This window comes from Archocentrus centrarchus, chromosome 20 (genome assembly GCF_007364275.1).
Source record: "Archocentrus centrarchus isolate MPI-CPG fArcCen1 chromosome 20, fArcCen1, whole genome shotgun sequence".
Classification (NCBI taxonomy): Eukaryota; Metazoa; Chordata; class Actinopteri; order Cichliformes; family Cichlidae; genus Archocentrus; species Archocentrus centrarchus.
The window spans coordinates 9,192,620-9,214,089 of NC_044365.1; the positions used below are offsets into that span (position 1 = coordinate 9,192,620).

The 21,470-nt window shown below is 42.5% G+C and overlaps 1 protein-coding gene across 1 annotated transcript in view; it reads left to right on the forward strand.

Annotated features, from left to right (window-relative positions):
- LOC115799372 (Rho guanine nucleotide exchange factor (GEF) 4) overlaps positions 1 to 21,470 on the forward strand; it is a 186,080-nt gene that overhangs the window by 22,618 nt on the left and 141,992 nt on the right. The window contains exon 5 of the mRNA XM_030756499.1: positions 19,297 to 19,872. Coding sequence (XP_030612359.1) covers positions 19,297 to 19,872 — 576 coding nt within the window. The remainder of the gene's footprint in view (positions 1 to 19,296; positions 19,873 to 21,470) is intronic.

Here is a 21,470-nt window from a genome sequence, read left to right on the forward strand (position 1 = left end):
ATTAGCAGGTCTCAGTAGGTTTTAATGGGGTGCAAATGAGCCTTATTAACTTTATTCAACATAACAATTCAAAAGCAAATGGCTAAGTAAGAACCAGTAATAAGAAATGCTAAAATTATAAATATAAACCACTGAGAATACTATCACTTTCTGTGATATGCATTATTATGGTAAGAACTAAGTTGTTTGAGGTTTTAAGTAGCTGCACCTATGCTATCAATTTGACAATTCTAGGTAACCTCAATCTTGAGCTATTGTGTTCACAAGATTTTCAGAAAAGTTGACCTTGGACCTTGACCTTTTATCATGATGTCAAGGTCATCTAGATTCAAACTCATTCAAGATTTTTTTTGTATCTATGTGAATTAGGGATGTACTCGACTAATTGTCACTATTGCCACTAGGTGGTACCACGCATACTAGTGGTACTTAATTAAGATTTTAATTGATGCCCAGTGCTGTAAATAGTTGTCCTAAATGTTATTCAGAAATCTGCCACCAGATAGAGCTCTGATGCCATAACCCTGTTAATCTTGGCCAGATATTTTTAGTAGGTGTAATACTTTACTTTATTACATTTAGCAGACGCCTTTATCCAAAGCGACTTACAATATTGTAATATTGTTCAGGGTTCATACACTTTTTCCAGGATCAAATTCAAGTACTTTCAAGGTCAATTTTCAAGATTTTCCATCACATTAACACTGGGATACATATTTATACAAATGCATACATACGAAAAAAAATTTTTTTAATCACATTAAAAAGATATTGGTATTATGCAATAAGTCACTTGACAGAAAACAATAACCACTGATAGTTAATTCTGGAAACTTGATTCTCCATTTTGTGAGCAAATCCAGTTTAAAATAGCCCTTGTGTTACTTCATTATCTTATGTTAGTTTCTTTTGAATGCAGAACACAATTCTTCACATGTTTAAATCCCTATATATGGAGACTGAATTGGCAGAAATGGAGATGCTGTTGTTGCCTTGCATATGTCAAATTTGGTGACCCTTTTTTTTTTTTTTTTTTTTTTCTTTTTCTTCTTTCCCAAATGATACTTTTTACAGGTGCTGGTCATAAAATTAGAATATGATGAAAAAGTTGATTCATTTCAGTAATTCCATTGAAAAAGTGAAACTTGTGTATTATATTTATTCATTGCACACAGACTGAAATATTTCAAATGTTTATTTCTTTTAATGATTATAACTGACAACTAATCAGAGAGCAACTTGGGGTTCAGTATCTTCCCCGAGGATACTTTGGCATGCAGACTGGAGGAGCCAGGGATCGAACCACCACTCTTCCTATTAGTAGGTGACCTGCTCTACCTCCTGAGCTACAGCCACCCCCAAGCCAGTAGCATGTGGAGGAACCATACACAGCCGCAACAGCCTGGCACTTTCTACTCATGCTGGTCATCAGCTTGGGGTGGCATCCCATTTTTCAACTAGCATTTGTCACAAGTCAGCCAGTGTTCAATGTGGTTGAGGTCAGGACTGTAGGCAGGCCATTCCATTCTGTCCACTGCCAAATTCTGGAGGTAGTCTCTGATAAACCTCGCGCAATGTGGGGTTGAGCATTGTTATCCTAGAGGGTAGAGTTTGGTCTCAGACTGTGGAGATGCACAATTGCCAGAAATAATTGACTGACCACAAATTTCCTTACTTTTTGTGCCGAGTTTATAAAATATGTTGTTCAGGTGTGAAAGCTACAGAATTGCAAATCATGTAATAAAGAAATGCAGTAAATGGCTGGCAGACCATTTTTTTTCATTGAAAATCTTAGGTATGCACATCAGTATACATCAAAGGCAAAGTGAGAACCATCATTTTCCAACTCACTGAGTTGCAGGCTCTGTGAAGAGCATCCCTAAGAAGTGTCTCAAATTAAGTATGGGCTCTGCCTGCTGCTGGGAATAATAACGTAGACCACATGAATTCTTGGATGAATGTGGTGCCTCAGTGTTCTGCACCATTATCTGCTAGAGCAGTGCCTCTGCTAAGCCTTTAAGCTTCTTAAGATACCCAGCTCCCATTAATTAGAGTAAAATAACAACAGTCACTCTGTGAATGAAACAGGCATGAGTAGACAGGTGGGCTAAAGGACCCTTTTTCTGCCACATGTCCAAATAAACTTGGAATTAAATGATCTGCTAATGTGACACTGGAGACAACTTTAAAGCATGTATCCATATTCATTTCTATTTCAGAAATATAAAGATTTCATGAATTGGAAGGGCAAAAATTAACATCATTCCTTGCCACTGGAAAAAGTGATTTGATTATATGGTATTGTTAGCTGAAGCAGACCATAAAGCCAAACTTTGCCGTAATCCCGGCCACATCAGCTGGTGACTCATCTGATAACCTTGTATGCATCCATTTGGCTGTTTCACCCTGCCCAAAAATACTGCACATCTGCAAGTCACTTTGCAATCCACCACCCCAACTTCTTTCATGTTATATCTGACTGATAGAATTGCTACTTCTCTCATATAAATGGATCTTGACTGACTGTGTTCTGTACATCCATTTGCATCAATAGCTAAGAATTTATTATATAATGAAGTGTCTGAGGGATGGCTGGATTTCACTTATAAGAGGTCTTATCATGGAAGTGTTGGTTTACTTCCATGGCTTCCTAGGACATTTAATGAAACTGAGCAATCAATAACTCCACGTGTAATTTGTCTGCCCTGTAATGTTAACTTACAATGTATGATTTTAGTGCAGCAGTTTTGGTTGGAAAATGTTTTCTTTTTTATAAAAGGGTTGCCATTATAATCTCAGTCTGAATTCATTCAGTTAAATTTAGTTCAATATAAACTAGCAGTTTATGAGGGTCTTGGCTCTAAATATGAAGTTTGAAGTGAAAAGTTAGAGGACAGAGGCAAAGCTGTTGCACCACAATCACAGCTTTGAGCCATCCACCCATAACTACATGCTGATAACAGCTCCATCTCTAATTCCAAATAAATGACACTCCTAACAGCAATTATCACAGCCGAATCAGGCACAAGTGTTTCTTCTGTGTTAAATATAGCACAAATTGCAGGAAATTGTGTGCCTCAAACCTTTGCTGATTGTTTGATTTATTTAAATATTTTACTCCAAAAATTTTACACTCTGGATGGGATACTTTTGGCTTTTTCTTAAAGCCTGTTGTGTCTGGCAGATTTTGCGAACAGAATTGTGATCTGATTGCACTGATGCACTGTAAATATATTTGGCACAAACATATTTACTCTTCCATGATGAACTCTATAGATTATCTATAGGCTCCTCTGGTTAATGTTTGCCCTTATTTGTTTATTTTTCCCATACATATACATGTGTCCTTGTAATGCCAGAGTTGACAGACTGAGAGAGAAGGGGAAAAAAAAGAGAGAGAGGGGAGAAAATAGGATGGATGGGATACTCCTTCAAATGCATATACAATAAGCTCTAAAGTTGAATTTTACAACTTTGATCTTTCAGTTTACTTCAGTGGTTCTTATTTCATGAAATACTCTTTAGTGACATTTGAATTTTAACCAGATTAGTTGTGAATATTATCTCTTTTTCTTCTTTCTTCAAGTGCAAATCTACCACTCCATTGCTCTAGCAGCACTACACCTATGCTCTTAATATATCATACCTAAGGCATAGCAATATAATCAAAAGCTGTATTTAATAACAGAAATTCAGTTTGAAATGACTCAGTATGCATAGTTACATATTTATATAAATAAAATTTATAAATATATAAAAAGTGAATTCAAACTGGTAATAGGAGGTAGTTAGTTTGTGATATTGCTCATTACTCTGACCTAAATTTACTGCTCTTTAATTGAAGTTTGTGTCCCAGTGGCAAGTGGGTCACATATTGGCATTAGGACTTTACATATGACTGGGTAGTATTAGCAATTTATAGCCAACAGTCTGATTTGTTTATGCTTTTTGAATCAAATTGTCAAGGAAATGCATTACTTTCTCTTATATTTTGATGAGTGAAGACAGGTTTATAGCCAGGAAAATTTCACAGGCTGGTACTATTTGGGGGAGGGGAACCCCATGGGATTTTCTGGCTTTTAAGTGGGCCACAGCAGTCTTCACTTTGGGAACCAGTGATCTAGAGTGTCACACATTGATTTGTGACAATTTTTATAGTTGGATGGATGGATGGATGAATGGATAGATAGATGGATGGATAGACAATTTATTGATCCAGAAGGAAATTAAATTATTTTGAAGAAAAAAAACAGTGAGGTCTAGACATCACTGACCTCATAGCTGGTTACTGCCCTGATGCCATGATGAGTTTGAATGTGAAAAAATGTGAAAGTGGATACTTTCATGAGTCAATCTTGGCATAAGACAAATACATTTTATAAGCCATAATGTGAATTTGTTTGTTATTCATATGGGTAAAAAAAAACAAGGGAACACTAGTCTGATCATAATTTCTTAGTCTGACCAAGTGACCAAAGCTAAGATAAGGTAGGGTAAAGGAAAAACTGGTCGCATCTGACATTCTTTAACTTCAGATGATGCTTTTATAAAACAGCTAATATTAACCGAGTAAAGATTTAAAGGTCTTATGCACACCACATTTTGTTTTGTATGCAGCCTACAGACCTGTCTCCTAATGTGATTTCAGTTAGCTTGCATTAAGGCTGTATATCCTTGAGTTAAGTGTAGCGTTTGCAAGCTGGCATACACCCTTCAGTGCCTGTAATTGCAGCTCTTTATTTATAGCAGGGCTTCTTAGTGTCTTTCCTTGTTATTTAGAGATCACTATGCACCTGCTGCTTTGAGCCTGGACTAAGCTCTGGCTACTGTAGAATAAACACACCTTTAACATGCAGTGAAATGGGAAGGACTGCTTTTTCACTGTTTACAATTATCTTGGAACAAGACTTTCTGTAAAGGGAAGTTTGTGTGGGTAAAAAAAACAAAGGGGTGGATCTGTAAAGACTTGGAGATATTGTAACATTATTTGTGATCATGGAAGATCAACAGACAAAGGAAGAAAAGTGCAGGAGAAATCTTTGAAGAAGTAGTACCAGGAAAGAGAAGACCTTGCACATGTGTTCATGAATGTTGGTATGTGCGTTAGCTTATGTGAGGGACACCATGGGAGCTGTACTGAGCTGGTTTGCTGTTCGCATTTGTGCTCTGATGCTGCACAGTGGGAATGCACTGAAGCGATGGAGAGTAAGTACCTCTGACTCTAGGATTTCGCTGTAGAATGTATGTGTTTGTGTATGTGCACATGTATGTATGGATTTTAAGAGGATGACTAACCTTTCTTTAAATCAGATTTGTTTATATATATATATATATATATATATACACACACACACACATTGCTCAAAAAAATAAAGCACCCCACACAGCGGTGCGCCCGAGGGGCCCCAGACCCCACACCCCGACTCCCGCAGAGGGGGCCGGCCAACCGGCCCGGGGCCAGGCCCCACCGCCACGAGCACCCCAGCCCCCCCACCCAAAGACCATAAGAGCATACATCCAAGCACCCCCACCAACCAGGGCCCACACACAGGCACCACAAAACGGCGGCCACAGTCCTCCAGTCCAAGAGCCATCAGCCACCCGCCCTCAGCCACCCACCAGGCCCGCGAAGAGACGAGACGAGACTACAGCTGATCACCCCCACTAAATGATGGAATTGATCAGTGGGGACCAGAGATAATCAAATTTTTCCAGTTGTTTTTTTGAGTTGGCAGACATTCTCGCTAGACTAATGTGATTTGAAAAGTAAATTCCTATAGTGAGTAATACATAGGTCAGTTTTTAATTTCCAATTCATGAGGATAGTTTTCTTAGCGATGCGTAAGGCAGTAAGAACTAAATGTGACGTATTTGCTTCCATATCTAATTCACTTACATCACCTAAGATGCACAGTTTAGGTGAGGCTGGGATACTGCAATTAAACCATGTGGATAAGTCTTCACATATCTTCTTCCAGAACCTTTGAACAGGCATGCAAGACCATATAGCATGCATATAATTCTCAGCGTGGTTGCCTGAACAGTGAGTGCATATATTTGAGTGTCTGAGGCCCATTTGAAACATTCGTTGTCCTGTATAGGGTATTCTATGTAGAGTTTTATATTGTATAAGCTGTAAATTTGGACTTTTAGACATTTTAAAGATGTTTAAACATATGTGTTCAGAAGTTTTGGTTTGATGGAAAGATCCCGCTTCCATTTTTTAGTTGGGAGGGAAATTGAATCATAATCATAATTTTTAACAATAGCTTGTATATTTTTGATAGCAATTTAGGAGTATGGAGATTAAGAAATTCTGTTACCCATACAGGCATTTCCAAGTTCAGACCATTTGAATTAAATCTTCCCTGCATGATGGACCTCAATTGCTGATATTCCAGAAATATACTGTTGCTGATTCCATATTTTGATATAAGTTCTTGAAATGGAATAAAGTTTCCATCTTGAATAACATGCTCTAAGTTATTTATACCCTTTTCATGCCATGACAGAAAATTCATTATTTTCTTTTTCTGGCATATGTCTGGATTGTTCCAAATGGGTGTCAGTTTACATGGGATAAGTGAAGACTTTGTTATTTTTGAAAATTCCCACCAGGCTGTCAGAGAGATGTTTATGTTAAGCTATTTAAAGCAATTATCTTGCTTGATGCAGGAGCTAATGAAAGGTAAATCAGAGATTTTTACTTTTCCACGGAGTGCTTGTTCTAGGTCCAACCATGGGCTGTCTAGTGAACTTGGTTTGATCCATTTTGAAACATATTGCAACCTACTGGATAAAAAAGTAGTGATAAAAATTTGGTAGCTCTAGACCACCACTGCGTTTGGCTTTTGGAAAGTTTTTAAACTTATTCGTGATGATTTGTTTTTCCACAGAAATTTTGTCATGTTTGAGTCTAGTGTCTTAAACCAGGCAACAGAAGGTTTATTAGGGATCAGTAAGAACAAATAGAGGATTTTAATGGTGGAACCTCTACCCATAAGTGTGTGATTCCCACCTGCTTTAAAAAGTCCATCATAGTCCCTGTCCCAAAGAAACCACACCCCAGCAGCCCCAATGACTTCAGGCCCATAGCACTCACCTCTGTGGTGATGAAGTGTTTTGAGAGACTCATCAAGACATTCATCACCTCCTCACTGCCCACCACCCTCGACCCACTACAGTTTGCATACCGGCCAGACAGATCCACAGATGACGCCATATCCTTCCTCCTCCACAAGACCCTTTCACACATAGACACTGGTAAGGGGAACTATGTGAGAGTGCTGTTTGTAGATTAGAGCTCAGCATTCAACACCATAGTTCCCTCCAGGCTGGTCTCTAAGCTGCTGGACCTGGGCCTGGGCCCATCCCTGTGCAGGTGGGTTCACAGCTTCCTGACCAGCAGACCACAGGTGGTACGAGTGGGTCACCTCACCTCATCCTCCCTCACCCTCAACACTGGATCCCCCCAAGGCTGTGTGCTCAGCCCTCTGCTGTACTCACTGTACACCCATGACTGCGAGGCCACGTCAGAGTCCAACGTCATCATCAAGTTTGCTGACGACACTGCTGTTGTGGGACTAATCTCTCACAATGAGGAGACAGCCTACAGGAGAGAGGTCTCCCGCCTGGAGAACTGGTGCCAGGAGAACCACCTCCTGCTCAACGTCAGCAAAACGAAGGAACTGATCGTGGACTTCAGCAGGAAGCAGCAGAGGGACTACCATCCACTTGTCATCAGTGGTGCTGAGGTGGAAAGAGTGGACACTTTCAAATACCTGGGAGTGACCATCTCACAGGACCTGTCCTGGACTCATCACATAAACATCACTGTGAAGAAGGCCAGACAGCGTCTCTACCTCCTCAGGCGGCTGAGAGACTTCAAGCTCCCACTCAAGGTGCTCAGGAACTTTTACACCTGCACCATCGAGAGCATCATGCGTGGGAGCATCACCACCTGGATGGGAAACTGCACCAAGCAGGACTTCATGGCCCTAAAAAGGGTGGTTCGTTCAGCTGAACGGACCATCAGAACCACCCTCCCCAACCTGCAGGACATTTACACCAAGCAGTGCAGGCTGAGGGCCATGAAGATCCTAAAACAGCCCAGCCACCCCGGACACTCTCTCTTCTCCCTGCTCCCATCAGGCCGGCGTTACCGCTGCCCGAGGGCTAAGACAGGAAAGGTTGAAGAAGAGTTTTTACCCACAAGCCATCCGTCTGCTCAACTCTGAGCCCTAACTGGACCATTATTGCACAATGTAAATATTATAATTTATAAAAGTGTGTGTATAGTGTATAGTATATAGAGTATAGTGTATAGTGTGAATTACTTTTTAATTTTTATTCTTCTTATTTTTATGTGTGTGTATATATGGTTGCAGGTACAAAATACATTTCACTGTGCATTGTACTGTGTATAACTGTGCATGTGACAAATAAACACTATCTTATCTTATAGGTAAACTATTCCAATGTGTGAGATCATCTTCTATAATTTTTAATAGAGGAATGTGATTTAACCGAACCAAGCAGTGGCGGTCCTAGCCTGTTTGGCGCCCTGGGCGAGCATCCCCGCCGGCGCCCCCCCCCCCCCACACACACAATAGCGATCGCCGCACTACTACACTTGGGGGGGGGTAATGAGCGACTGCTGTGTGGTGTATGTAGCTTTCTGCCATGGTCTGACAGACAGGCTTTAACAGAAGGTCCCCCCACCATCACAGGCACACTCAGAATTTCTTTTAAATTTTTATTTGAAAAAACATGGAAGAAACTGAAATATTACACAGCTTCTGCTTACCTTTATCTTTGCTTGTTTCTCCTCTTCTTCTTTTCTCTTTTTCCTAAACTGTGCACCTGATGGCTTTGACCTTTTCCTTTCCATCTGCCACAATTCGCCACCACCACCGCCCATCCCCAGGGTTGTCAGATCTGACTGACAGTTGCCAGCCCAACACAACAAAACCTCCACTGAAACTCATGTTAATAGCACCAGGTGTGATATATATTTAAATATACAAGCTTTGGGTAACTTGTTAAAATTTTGGCTGCTTTTCACCATATTTGGTAGGTTTTTAGGAAGTTTTTATTGTAAAATTATATATCTATATAATTTTATAATTATATAGAAATATCTATATAATATTCCACCCCAATGTGTTCACAAGCTGCCCAATCTGGCAACACTGCGCCATCCACCAACATTTGTCCAAACTGCCTAGATTCGTATTTGTGTTATTTTTTTTATCAAGATTCGGGTTCACACAAATACTGTGATTTAATGACCATATTTACAGTATTATAAATGAAATGGGCTTTGTGTTCTATCAGTTGTGTGCATCTAATTTTATTAGACGCACAGATTCATTCTGTGGAACATGGGAGGAAAAAAAAAAAAAAAAAGAGTCAGTTTTGCATATCTCGCAAAAGTTTTGCGAGATCCTGAGTTACTTTTGCGAGATCTCGCAAAACTTTTCAATATTAGGACATACACTTCGCGTTAATCTTGATATGGCAGTGTCCGTGAGGATGAAAGGTTTGGCGAGAGACTGCCAGCAAAAGTCACCTTTATTTATAATTCAGCGGTTACTGTTGGCTGTAACCAGGCCCAAACTGTACAGGCATGAATGAATGAACCCGGCTGACAGTCTCACTCTCACACCATCACTGCTTCACTCGACTCGCACCCCAGGCTGAGAGGAGAAGGGGGCGGGGCAGCGCTGTGTGTGTGACGATCGAGTGAAGCAGTGACAGCGAGACAGAGAATCCCCCGCCTGCCCTTTTTCTTCTGTTACAACCTGTCTGACCATGGCAGAAAGCTACATGCAATACACAGCAAATAGAGGGCGCCCATTACCCCACAAGTGGAGCAGTGCGGTAGGCGCTGCTGCGGCGATCGCAATGCGTTGGGGGGAGGGGGGCGCTCATGCCGCCCTAGATGAAATGCCGCCCTGGGCGGCTGCCCATGTCGCCCATATCAGAAACCGCCACTGGAACCAAGTCTGAGAGTCTGGCAGAAAAATTTGTATCCAAATATTTAATGTTGTCTGACTGTAGTGACGTGGTAGAGGTGTTCTGAAAATTACAATTTAGAGGCAAATCTGTTGATTTACTCCAGTTAATAGAGTAATCAGATATAGATGAGAGCTTATCTATCAGTGTAATCGTCTTCAAGAGAGAAGCTTGTGCATTCCCAAGGAAAAGTAATACATCATCAGCATAAAGGCTTATCTTATGGTCTGTATTTTTTGTTTGAATTCCTTTAATATTTGCATTTTTTTCTAATTGCTGCTGCCAGTGGCTCAATAAAGATGAGAAAAAGTGAGGGAGAGAGTGGGCAGCCCTGCCTGGTGCCCCTCTGCAGACTGAAGCTTTGGGAAATAAGATCATTTGTCCTAACCCGTGCATTGGGGGAGCTGTATAGTGTTCTTATCCAGTTAATGAAAGATGAACCAAATCCAAATTTTTGTAGAACTGCTAATAAAAATTTCCAGTTAACCCGGGCAAATGCTTTCTCTGCATCTAAAGACACAACTGTGGTTTCTAATTTGTTAATGGAACAGTAATCTATTACATTTATTAATCTGCGTGTATTATTGGCTGCATGTCAACCCTTGATAAAACCTGTTTGGTCAGGATGTATTATGAGTGGGGTAATATTTTCTAATCTTCTGGCCAAGACTTTGCAAATTATTCTAAGATCAACATTTATGAGTGAGATTGGGTGGTAGCTGGATTGGATTAGTTTAAGAAGCAGGTTGATGTTGGCAGAGTTTATATTTGGAGATAGTGTTTGATCATTCTGAATCTGAGTCACCATTCTAAAAAAAGTGGGAGCTAGCTCAGACCAAAATTTTTTTTATAAAACTCGACTGGAAAACCACCTGGACCTGGAGCCTTATTATTTGGGAGATGCTGTAGGACATCTTGGAATTCAGATGTTCAAAGAGGTGAATCCAGAGCTGCAACCTGTTCCTCATTTAGCTTTGGTAGATTTATACTGTTAAGAAATTCTTCAATAGCAGTATCAGATGGATTAATCTGTGATGAGTATAAGGCTTCATAAAAGTCTTTGAAATATTTATTTATTTGTTGTGGGTCATGAGTAATCTTACCAGTTGTCTTTAATAGAATAAATAGCTGTTTTTTCTTTATTTAATTTCAAGTGGTTCGTCAGAAATTTTCCAGATTTATTTCCATGCTCAAAGTTTTCTAAACGCAGCCTCTGCAACAGAAATTGTCTTCTTATCAGTTACTTCATATAATTCCAGTTTTAGTTTCCTCAGGTTGTTAATTATATCTTCTTGTGGTGAAGCAACATAGGCAGTTTCTAAAGATATAATTTTTTGTTCTAATTCTAACGCAAACGTGTTTTCTTTATTTTTCTTATGTGAGCAGTAAGATATTATTTTGCCCCGCATTACTGCCTTTCCTGCTTCCAAAAGAACACATGGTGATATTCCTGGCAGATCATTATTTTCTAGATATATAGCCCACTCCTTTTTGAAATAATTAATGAAATATTGTTTTTTAAGTAATGATGTATTAAATCTCCAGTTCCTGATTGGTGGTGTGATTCTTTTCTATGTCAGAGACATACACACTGGTGCGTGATCACTGATAGTGATAGGATGAATCTGAGTGTCTGTGATGTCCATCATCATGGAGCTGCTAACTAAAAAGTAATCTAGATAAGATAATATAAAACTTTAATGATCCCACGACGGGGGAAATTTGCGCATTACAGCAGGTCAGTACACAGAAAAATGAAAAGGATGAGTAAAAACAAATGAACTAAAATAGAATAGAATAAAATTAAATAAAATAGAAAAAAACTATACACATATACATAAAACTATGCACTATATATCAATAAAATATATACATAAAATATATATATATCAATGTCAATACACACATGTACATATACACACATACACACACACATCAAAACACTATATACAGATATCAAAATATTATATACATTTGTAGCCGGTAAGGTACACAGCATACACGGTATGCATTATATGGGTGAGTGTAATAAATAAAATGTATCTGGACTGTATGGATAAAGTGATGGCAGAGGAGGTAAAGTGTCCAAGTGACACAAGACATTATGATGCGTTATACAGTCTAACTGCTGTTGGGATAAATGACCTGCGAAAGCACTGCTTCCTGGATGTTTCAGTCTCTGACTGAAGGAGCTGCTCAGCTCACCCACGGTCTCATGCAGAGGGTGATGGGGGTTGTCCATAATGGATGTCAGCTTTGCTAACATCCTCCTCTCACCCACCACCATCACAGACTCCAGAGGACATCCCAGCACAGAGCTAGACCTCCGCACCAGTTTGTCGATCCTGCTTCTGTCCCTTTCGGTGTATCCACCCCCCCACCCCCCCAGCAGGCCACTGCATAGAAAAGGGCAGATGCTACCACTGTGTCATAAAAGGTCTTTAACAGAGTCCTGCAGACACCAAAGGACCTCAGTCTCCTCAGCAGGTGTAGTCGACTCTGGCCCTTCTTATACAGGACGTCTGTGTTTGTACTCCAGTCCAGCTTGTTATTGAGATGAACACCCAGGTACTTGTAAGAGACCACTGTCTCAATGTCCTTTCCCTGGATGTTCACCGGTGCTGTAGGGGGTGGCTTCCTCCTGAAGTCTATGACCATCTCCTTCGTCTTGCTGGTGTTGATTTGGAGTGCATTGTTCTCACACCAGCCGACAAAGTCACTGATGACCCCCCTGTATTCCTCGTTGTTCCCATCTGATACACATCTGATGATGGCCGTATCATCTGAGAACTTCTGTAGGTGGCAATGGTCTGAGTTGTACCTGAAGTCTGAGGTGTACAGACTGAACAGAAAGGGTGAGAGGATTGTGCCCTGTGGTGCCCCCATGCTGCAGACTACTACATCAGACACACAGTCATGGCACCTCACATACTGTGGTTTGTTGGTAAGGTAGTCGATGGTCCACTCCGGCTCCCTCCATCTTCCCTCTCAATAGTGCAGGCTGGATGGTGTTGAAAGCACTGGAGAAGTCAAAGAACATGACCCTCACAGTGTTCCCCGCCTGCTCTAGGTGAGAGAGGGATCTGTGCAGCAGGTAGATGACGACATCGTCGACCCCGATTCCGGGCTGGTAGGCGAACTGCAGGGGGTCCAGCGCTGAGCTCACCAGTAGGTGGAGGTGGTGCAGGATGAGCCTCTCCATGGTCTTCATCAGGTGAGAAGTCAGGGCCACAGGTCTGTAGTGGTTGGACTCCCTGGGCTGTGCGATCTTTGGCACTGGAACTATGCAGGAAGTCTTCCACAGTTCAGGAACCCTCTCCAGATTTAGGTTCAGGTTGAAGATGTGCAGGACCACCTGACAGAGCTGGTCTGCACAGTCCCTGAGCAGTCTGGAGCTGATTCCATCTGGACCCACTGCCTTCCTGATCTTCGTCTTCCTGAACTGAATTCTCACTTGATCAGCTGTGAGGTGGATGTGAGGCTGGGTTGGGGTGGGTGATGGGGCTGGCTCCACTGTGGGTGAGGGTGAGGAGAGTGCAGGCAATGATAGCACTACACCAGGAGAGAGGGGGGTCAGCATACGGAGGGGGGCAGATGGGAGCTGAGGGGTGGGGGAGGTGGTCAATGATCTAATCTAAGCGGGAGTGAGAGTGATGTACTGGTGAGAAAAAACTATAATCCCTCAGAGTGGGGTGATGTGAAGCATCACAAAGACCAAAATCCTTCATGTACTGTTTAAGAATGTCTGCAGACTGCCAGTTCCTTTGACTCACTGCTGTTCTGAGCCTGTCAATATCTGCATTAAATACCAGGTTGAAGTCTCCTCCTATTACAAGTGTGGTGTTAGTGATCCGAGAGTGAATTGAAGAAGGTATGAAAGAAGGAGGGGTCATTAACATTTGCTCCATATATGCTAGAAATACATAAATCTGTATTCTGAATAGATAAATTAAGTATTATGAATCTACCTTCAGGGTCTATTGTAGTGTTGCCAATGTTAAAGTTTATTTTCCTATTAATCAATATAGCTACACCTCCTTGTTTGGAGTTATAGCAGGCTGAGTACAAGTGGGGGAACTGTGGAGAGGCGAGAGTGTGTTCAGATGTTTTGGACACGTGTCTCCTGTAGAAGAACAACATCTGCTTTTAAGTCTTTTAACTGATTAAAATTTTTTAGTCTCTTTTCCCTCGAACCAGCTCCGTGTACATTCCATGAGACAAATCTGAGTGTGCTCATGTTTAAACTAACTGATGGACTGTTGTGTGCTCACTAAAGATGTGTGTGTGTTTGTGTGTAAACAGTTTTTAAGTTGAAATAGAAAGACCAAATCAAAAGTAGTCAAAAAACAGCCAATTATACCCCAGACCTCCACCCCAGTCTGCCTACCCAAAGCAGAATACAGTCCTACAATATCTAGAGCCTTCAGGAATGCAGGGCAAATCTCAGGGCAAATCTCATCCGCCCCAGGGGCCCTGCCACCAACGAGTTGTTTAACTATCTCAGTGACCTTACCCTCCAGTGATGTGTAAGTTGCCCCGCCATCCCCAGACTCTGCTTTCTCTGCAGAAGACTTGTCAGTGGGATTAAGAGAGGTCCTCAAGTCTTCCTTTCCGTCCCTGACACTTGAAGTCAGCAGCACCCCACCCACACTGCACAATGTGTGAGTAGAGCACCGCTTGCTTCAAAGTCTTTATCCATGGCCTCAGTGAACTCCTTCCACACCCACTTCAGCTACCATCCAAGCCAAATTCCACTTGGCCTGCCAGTACTCATCAGCTGCCTCAGAAGCCCCACAGTCTAACAAAGCCCAAGAGGACTCCTTCTTCAGCTCCTTCTTCAGCTTGATGGCTCCCTTCAGCTTTGGTGTCCATCATCTGATTACTACTACAACAAGCACCAACCACCTTGCAGCCTACAGTATGGCTGGCCTAGGTCTCCTCTTTGAATTGTGCCAGGCCGGACCCCATGGGCTAAGGCCCAGTTACCAGGCATCCTCTCTTGAGCTCCCTCCACAGGCCTGACTGTGTGGCTCTGGTAACCCTATTTCACACAGAGTAAACTTGTCCCTTGATTTACCTCTCATAGGGTTTGCCTGAATCTTGGTCTGACTTCTCACCCAGGTCCAATTTGCCTTGGGACTCCCCACCAGAAGCAGAAAACCCCCAATCAATATAAATCTTAGGATCACTGGGACACACAAACCCCTCCGCCATGGTAAGGTGGCGATTTTTCATTTCAAAGAACGTCTTTGCAAAATGACCTGTACAAAAATGAACAAGACTGGCCAACATAAGCATTTGATCCAGATATGTTTTTGGTCCTTTTGCCTTTATTGGGTAGTGAACATTGAAGATAGACAGGAAGGTGGGGAGAGAGAGAAGACACACAGCAAAGGGCCATGAGTCTGGGCCAGCTACATCACAGCCATGTAACACATATGGTTGCCTGCTCACCCACTGAGCCACCCCAGCACCCTGATCTAGATATTTTTGATGCTGACTTTAAGTGACAAGTACAACAGGCTGATGTGCTTCTGGAAAGCTCTACATAGCACCTAGTATCATGCTGAAATTATCAAGCATAGACTAAAACAACAGAAGAGCATGTACAATTTTGCACACAGTTTATTGGAATGCAAACACCTACATCCTCTTTGGTCAATGTGATATAACAACCAATGAGTTCAGTCTCATTGTGTACCAGAATCAGTCAGTATGTACCCCAAAGTTTTCAGACACTTTGAATGAGTAATGTGGACTTACAATAGCAGCTGTGATAAGAAGCAAAGAGGGATGGCACACACCTGGGATATATAAGTCATGGCTGAAAAACATGAAAAATAAGTTTAACCAGCTTTTATCCCTGGTCCTGACTAACAAGGGTGGCAATGTTAAATTGTCTAGTTGACTAGTGTGAAATAAAATACTTGATAAACTCTTGGATTTTCAGTTAATACTATACATATTGCATTCTATTGGACTTTTAGTTCATAAGTGTTAGGTGTATATTTAAGCCACTTATACAATCAGGCATAACATTATGGCCACTGAAAAGTGAAGTGAATAATGATACTTATTTCACGGCACTTGTTAGTGGGTGGCATATATTGGAGTGCAAGTGAACATTTTGTCTTAAAAATTAATGTGTTAGAAGTAGGAAAAACAGGCAAGCGTAAGGGATTTGAGCAAGTTTGATAAGGGCCAAACTGTGATGGCTAGATCACTGGGTCAGAGCATCTCCAAAAACTGCAGTTGTTGTGGGGTGTTCCTGGTCTGTAATGTTCAGTATTTATCAAAAGTGGTCCAAAGAAGGAACAGTGGATGGCCAAGGCCCATTGCTGCTTGTGGGGAGCAAAGGCTGCCCGGTAAAGTCTGCTCCAACAGAAGCGCTACTGTTGCTCAAATTGTTGAAAATGTTAATGCTGGTTCTTATACAAAGGTGTCAGAATACACAGTGCATTGCATTTTGCTGCATATAGGGTTGCAGAGCTGCACACTAATCAGGGTACTCATGCTGGCCCATCCACAACTGAAAGCACCAACAATGGGCATGTGAGCATCAGAACTGGACCATAGAGCAATGGAAGAAGGTGGCCTGACTTGATGAAATGCATTTTCTTTTACATTACATGGATGGCTGGGTACGTGTGCGTTACTTATTTGGGTAACGCATAGCACCAGGATGCCCTATAGGAAGAAGGCAAGCTCACAGAGGCAATGTGATACTTTGGGTGATGTTCTGCTGGGAAACCTTGGGTCCTGTCATCCATGTGGATGTTTATTTGATGTTTATATGTACCACCTACCTAAGCATTGTTGCAGACCATGTACCAGGGTGGGCTAAAAAATTCATAGGTTGACTGCCATGCAATTCATATGCAATTCCGCACTCGGATTCCTGTGATATAGAAGCTCTCAAAAAGAAGCCTCAGAAAAAAAGCCTCAAAAAAGTCCACAACAGCAGAGATGACCTCATCATCGGTCCAATACTGCTTCCCAGCCAAATGTTTTTTTCATGTTGGGAAACAGAAAATAGTCAGATGCTGTCAAACCAGGAGAATATGGAGGCTTATCTACCAGCTCAAAGCCACAGTCACACACAGCAGCCATTGCAAACACTGATTTGTGTGTCCTGGTGAAACAGGACCCCTGTTGTCAGTTTTCCAGGCTCAGCAAGCCTCAGGAAGTTGGCATAGTATTCTCCACTGATAGCATGGCCTTTTTGAAGGTAGTCAATGAACACAATGCCCTTTGCAAGACTGAGACCATCACCTTCCCTGCCGACATCACCGTAGCCTTCTTTGGTGGGGGAGAAGATGAGTGTTTCCCCCGCATGGACTGCTGTTTGGTCTCTGGCTCAAAGTGGCAAATCCAACATTCAACTTGGGTGAGGAAATATTCATGAAAACCAGCTGGATTTGCTTCAAAAAGTTCCAAGTTCGCCTGTGACGTGACCAATCTGGTGCACTTTTGATCAGACATCAAAAGTTGTGCATCCTTTCCCCTGCTGTCTCTCTCCTCCCTGGTGCTGGTGGGGTCCGGTCCTCTGGGGTACCCTGGGGTGGATGTTGGCCTGGTGGACCGGTCCATGTCTCTCTGGATGGGTGGTTGGTCGTGGTGGGGGTGTCATGGTGACAGCGTAGGGGCTCCGTTTTTGGATCTGTGGGCGGGGTGGAGGTGATGTGGGCGTTGGGGGCGGTGCGGCTAGGGGATGGGTTGGGGTATATATGTCTTGCTGGCTGGGCTATGCGGCTCCTCCTCTTTCCCTCCCCTGCTCCGCAATCTCTCCATTTATCTGCTCTCCTCCCCCCTCACTGGGGGTGCCCGTGTGGTGCAGGCTTGTCGTCTACCCTGTGGGCCTGTTGCCCTGCCCCTGTCCCTGGCTCTCTGGGGCGGGGTGGGCGCCCTTTGCTCTATCGGGGGGTGGCAAGGGCGGTGAGTGTGGGGGGGCTTGGGGGGGGCATCCTGTGGGCCGGGTTGTCCTGTGCTGCTGGGGCTGAGTCTGGGCGTCCAGGTTGTCCTGGCTGCTGTGCCTCCTGGGTTCTTGGGTCTGTTCAGTCCCTCAGTTCATGTGATGCTTTGGGCTCCTTTTCTGGGTGCCTGTGCCGCACGGGTGGGACTGGGTTGCGCTCTCAGCCTCTGTTGGCTTTGTAGAGACCCTCAGACACTGATGTAGACATTCCTGCATGTTTCTGCCCTGGCACAGGGGTTTCTACTGCTTCTTGGCCTTTAATGCAGGTTACTGACACTTGGGTTCTTGTTGCCATCCTGTGTTGTGATGTTTGGACTCTGACTGATTTAGTTTCTGATACTCTTTGTCCTTGTTTAGGGATCTGGATGTAGGTTGTCACTGAGGTGCTTTCATTCTTGTTTATTTTATTCTTTCTTTCTTTCTTTTTTGTAAAGGGGAAGAAAATAAAAATCTTATGATGAGTTGGGATCACTACGTTAAATTTGGAAGGGAGCACATGCATGCCTTCACAAGAGCATGAACATGGGCACGTATGTGCACAGGGACATGCAAGCATGAGCACACACATGTGTGCATGCACCCCCCCCCCCCCCCCCCACACACACACACACAAAAAAAAGAGGGCCAATGATGTATTAAAACACCACCAACCAACAGATACCCCAGCCTGTAGCAGATAGCATAAATGATTTTTTTTGTTTGTTTTTCCAGTTTCTTGCCTGTTCATCCTGCATGGCTGGGGTACCTGTCAGATTGTTTTTTTTCTCTGAGGCCCTAATAAAAAAACAAAAAACAAAAATTGTGCGCCCACCGAGCGGAAACCTTTGACATGCCAAATTTGTTCTCAACTCGGTCATGGGAGATACCTACAGCATTAAGTGTCTGATTAACAGTTAAACGTCTTGTCATGCATCACCATGTGGTGAACATGGTCAATGTTTTTATGGGTGGTGGCTGTGGCAGGACATCCGGACCTTGGGTCATCTTCAGGGCTCTCCCTACAAGTCAGATCCATGCAGGCCCCACCTCGCAACTTACAGGACTTAAAGGACTTAAAATCACCATGGTGGGAAAGTTAGCCAATTATCAGAGTTGCAGAAAAGATCCATCCGTCCGTATCTAGAAGTCCCACAGGATCTGGGAATAGATAGATCTAGATAGATTAATCTAGCTGTATCTGGAAGTCCCACAGGATCTTGGATAGATAGATCTGTATTCTATTTAGGGGGAGATGTACACACACCTTTATCTTTGAGAAAATTTCTTCCTGCACAGCCTAAAGCTTATCATCTTTAATATCTCCACAGGCACAAGAAGCCCTTGAAGACTCCCCAAGCCTCTATGAAGAATTGGTTTTGGAGAAGGGGGATTTTGGTGCTGAGTCCCTGGAATGGTGTGAGCGAAGCAAAGGAAGTGGGGAAACATTTAATGAGGATTTTGACACCTGCTTATGGCACACCAACAACCTATTAGATTTGATACCAGATGGAGAAGACTGGAGCTTTGCTGGGACTGGAGGATGCCTGGAGGATACCTACATTTTTCAGCAAACAATGGGAGGCAGCCTCTGCAGTGGGGACAGTAAGGCCCGACGCAGAGAGTCGGTCTCAGCCAGGGACAGCCACAGAGATGTCACAGAGAGTCATGTCAGACCATTTATTTGTAGCAGGAGAAAAAGCCCAGAAAACTGTGTGGAACCTAATATTCTTTTGAAACTCAGCAATAGAGACCTTTGTTCAGTTGAGATCCAACCCCATCCAAGTACAGAGAAACTGAAATTTGACTTGCACCAAGAGCAAGGCAGTTTACAAGCTGCTGTCACAGGCAGCACAACGCCATATAATTCACATATTCAAAAGCAACACAAAACATCTGATGCAAAGGTAAACACTTCGTACACTCAAGAATTGACATTGCTTGAGCAATCCAAGGAAAACAATCACAACCTATAAAGACTCAGAAACTTGTGTGATACATATAGATGCCACAGAGAACAACAGTGTAGCGATGCAGTAGCATTACGTGCATTAACACAAGACACAGTCAAATGCCAGAAACACAGGTTTAGAAAGAAAAGAGAAAACACATGGCGAAAAATTTGAAATATGTTATGTTGAGGATGTAGAAGTACACAATCTTGAACTACTCAGCACTTTCTCTGTAGAAAAAAAAAAGTTTTCAAAATGTAACAGTTTTTCTAATGATAAATATCATCAACAGAGAAAATATTTAGAGGGTATAATCAGTGAGAAGAGGAAAATACAAGCTGGAAAAGTGCACAGTAAAGACAAAAGGGACTTATGTGAGAGTGTGGAGGCCTATTGTGATAAAACACATCATGAAATGAAGAGTAATTGTACTGATGTAGCAGTTCCTACCTTCACTGATGTAAGAATACGTAAATATCTGACAGTATTTCTATGCCCCCATACTCCCAGGCTAAAATGAAGTACGCAGAAATTGCAGCTCCAAACAAGCCAATTCATGCATCACAGAATACAAAGTCACAGTTGATAGGTACAATAATAAACAAATCAGTGTATTTGCATAGAAGTTGGATATTTGCTGCTCACAAACTCTGTGCAAAGAGAGGCCCAGCAAAGGACTGTCAATGATGTGCCCTCAGGTTTATACTACTGTAACAAAGCCCCAGGATAAGGCATGGGTGTCAGGTGTCTGCTTCCAGGAGGAGGACTTTGAATGTATTGGCAAAACAACAGAGGCAATTAACCCCCCCCCCCTGGGACAGTGAATGAAATCTGTTCCTCCATTGTCTACCTACCTACCTATGTTACTGAGGTGCCTGCAGTCTAAAAGATTGTTAAATTAGCCTCACCTCTCCTGTCAGCAGCCTCATGTGGATCTCACTGAGAGGCAACCAGAACAAAAATGGCCCCAGATTAAAAGGTCACAACCATGGCTAAATCCAGATGGATCTCAGGATTTACTTGCTACTCACTTGGATCAGGGGCATACTATCATAGAAAAATCCATTCATAGACAACTTTTCCAAAGGGTAGTCTGGCTCTTTAGAGCAAGAACCTAAATCAACTCACTTCCTGTCTCACATTGCTAAGGCATTGGAATGGCTGCCTCATTACCCTTTCTCAGATAATATGCTGTTTTTATCTAGCAACCAAGGATCAGAGGAATGCTCTGAATGCCCAAAACAACTGTAAAAGTAGTAAAAGTAACATAATTTGTCCCCTGGTTGAGCCATCAAAAGACTTCTTGGGAAATATAGAAAACCCCAGTGAAGTTTCTGTTGTCACGCACATGGGCTTGAAAAACTGAGAAAAGAGAAGAGTGTTGCACTCCAGTCACCATTCAAGGCATGGAGGTAGAAGATGTGTCCAGCTACAGGTACCTGGGAGTGCAGCTGGATGACAAGCTGGACTAAGGAAACTGAACAACATAAGGAACAACAGCTCACACCCACTGCATGACTTGGAGGTGCTTCAGGAAAGCACCTTCAGTCACA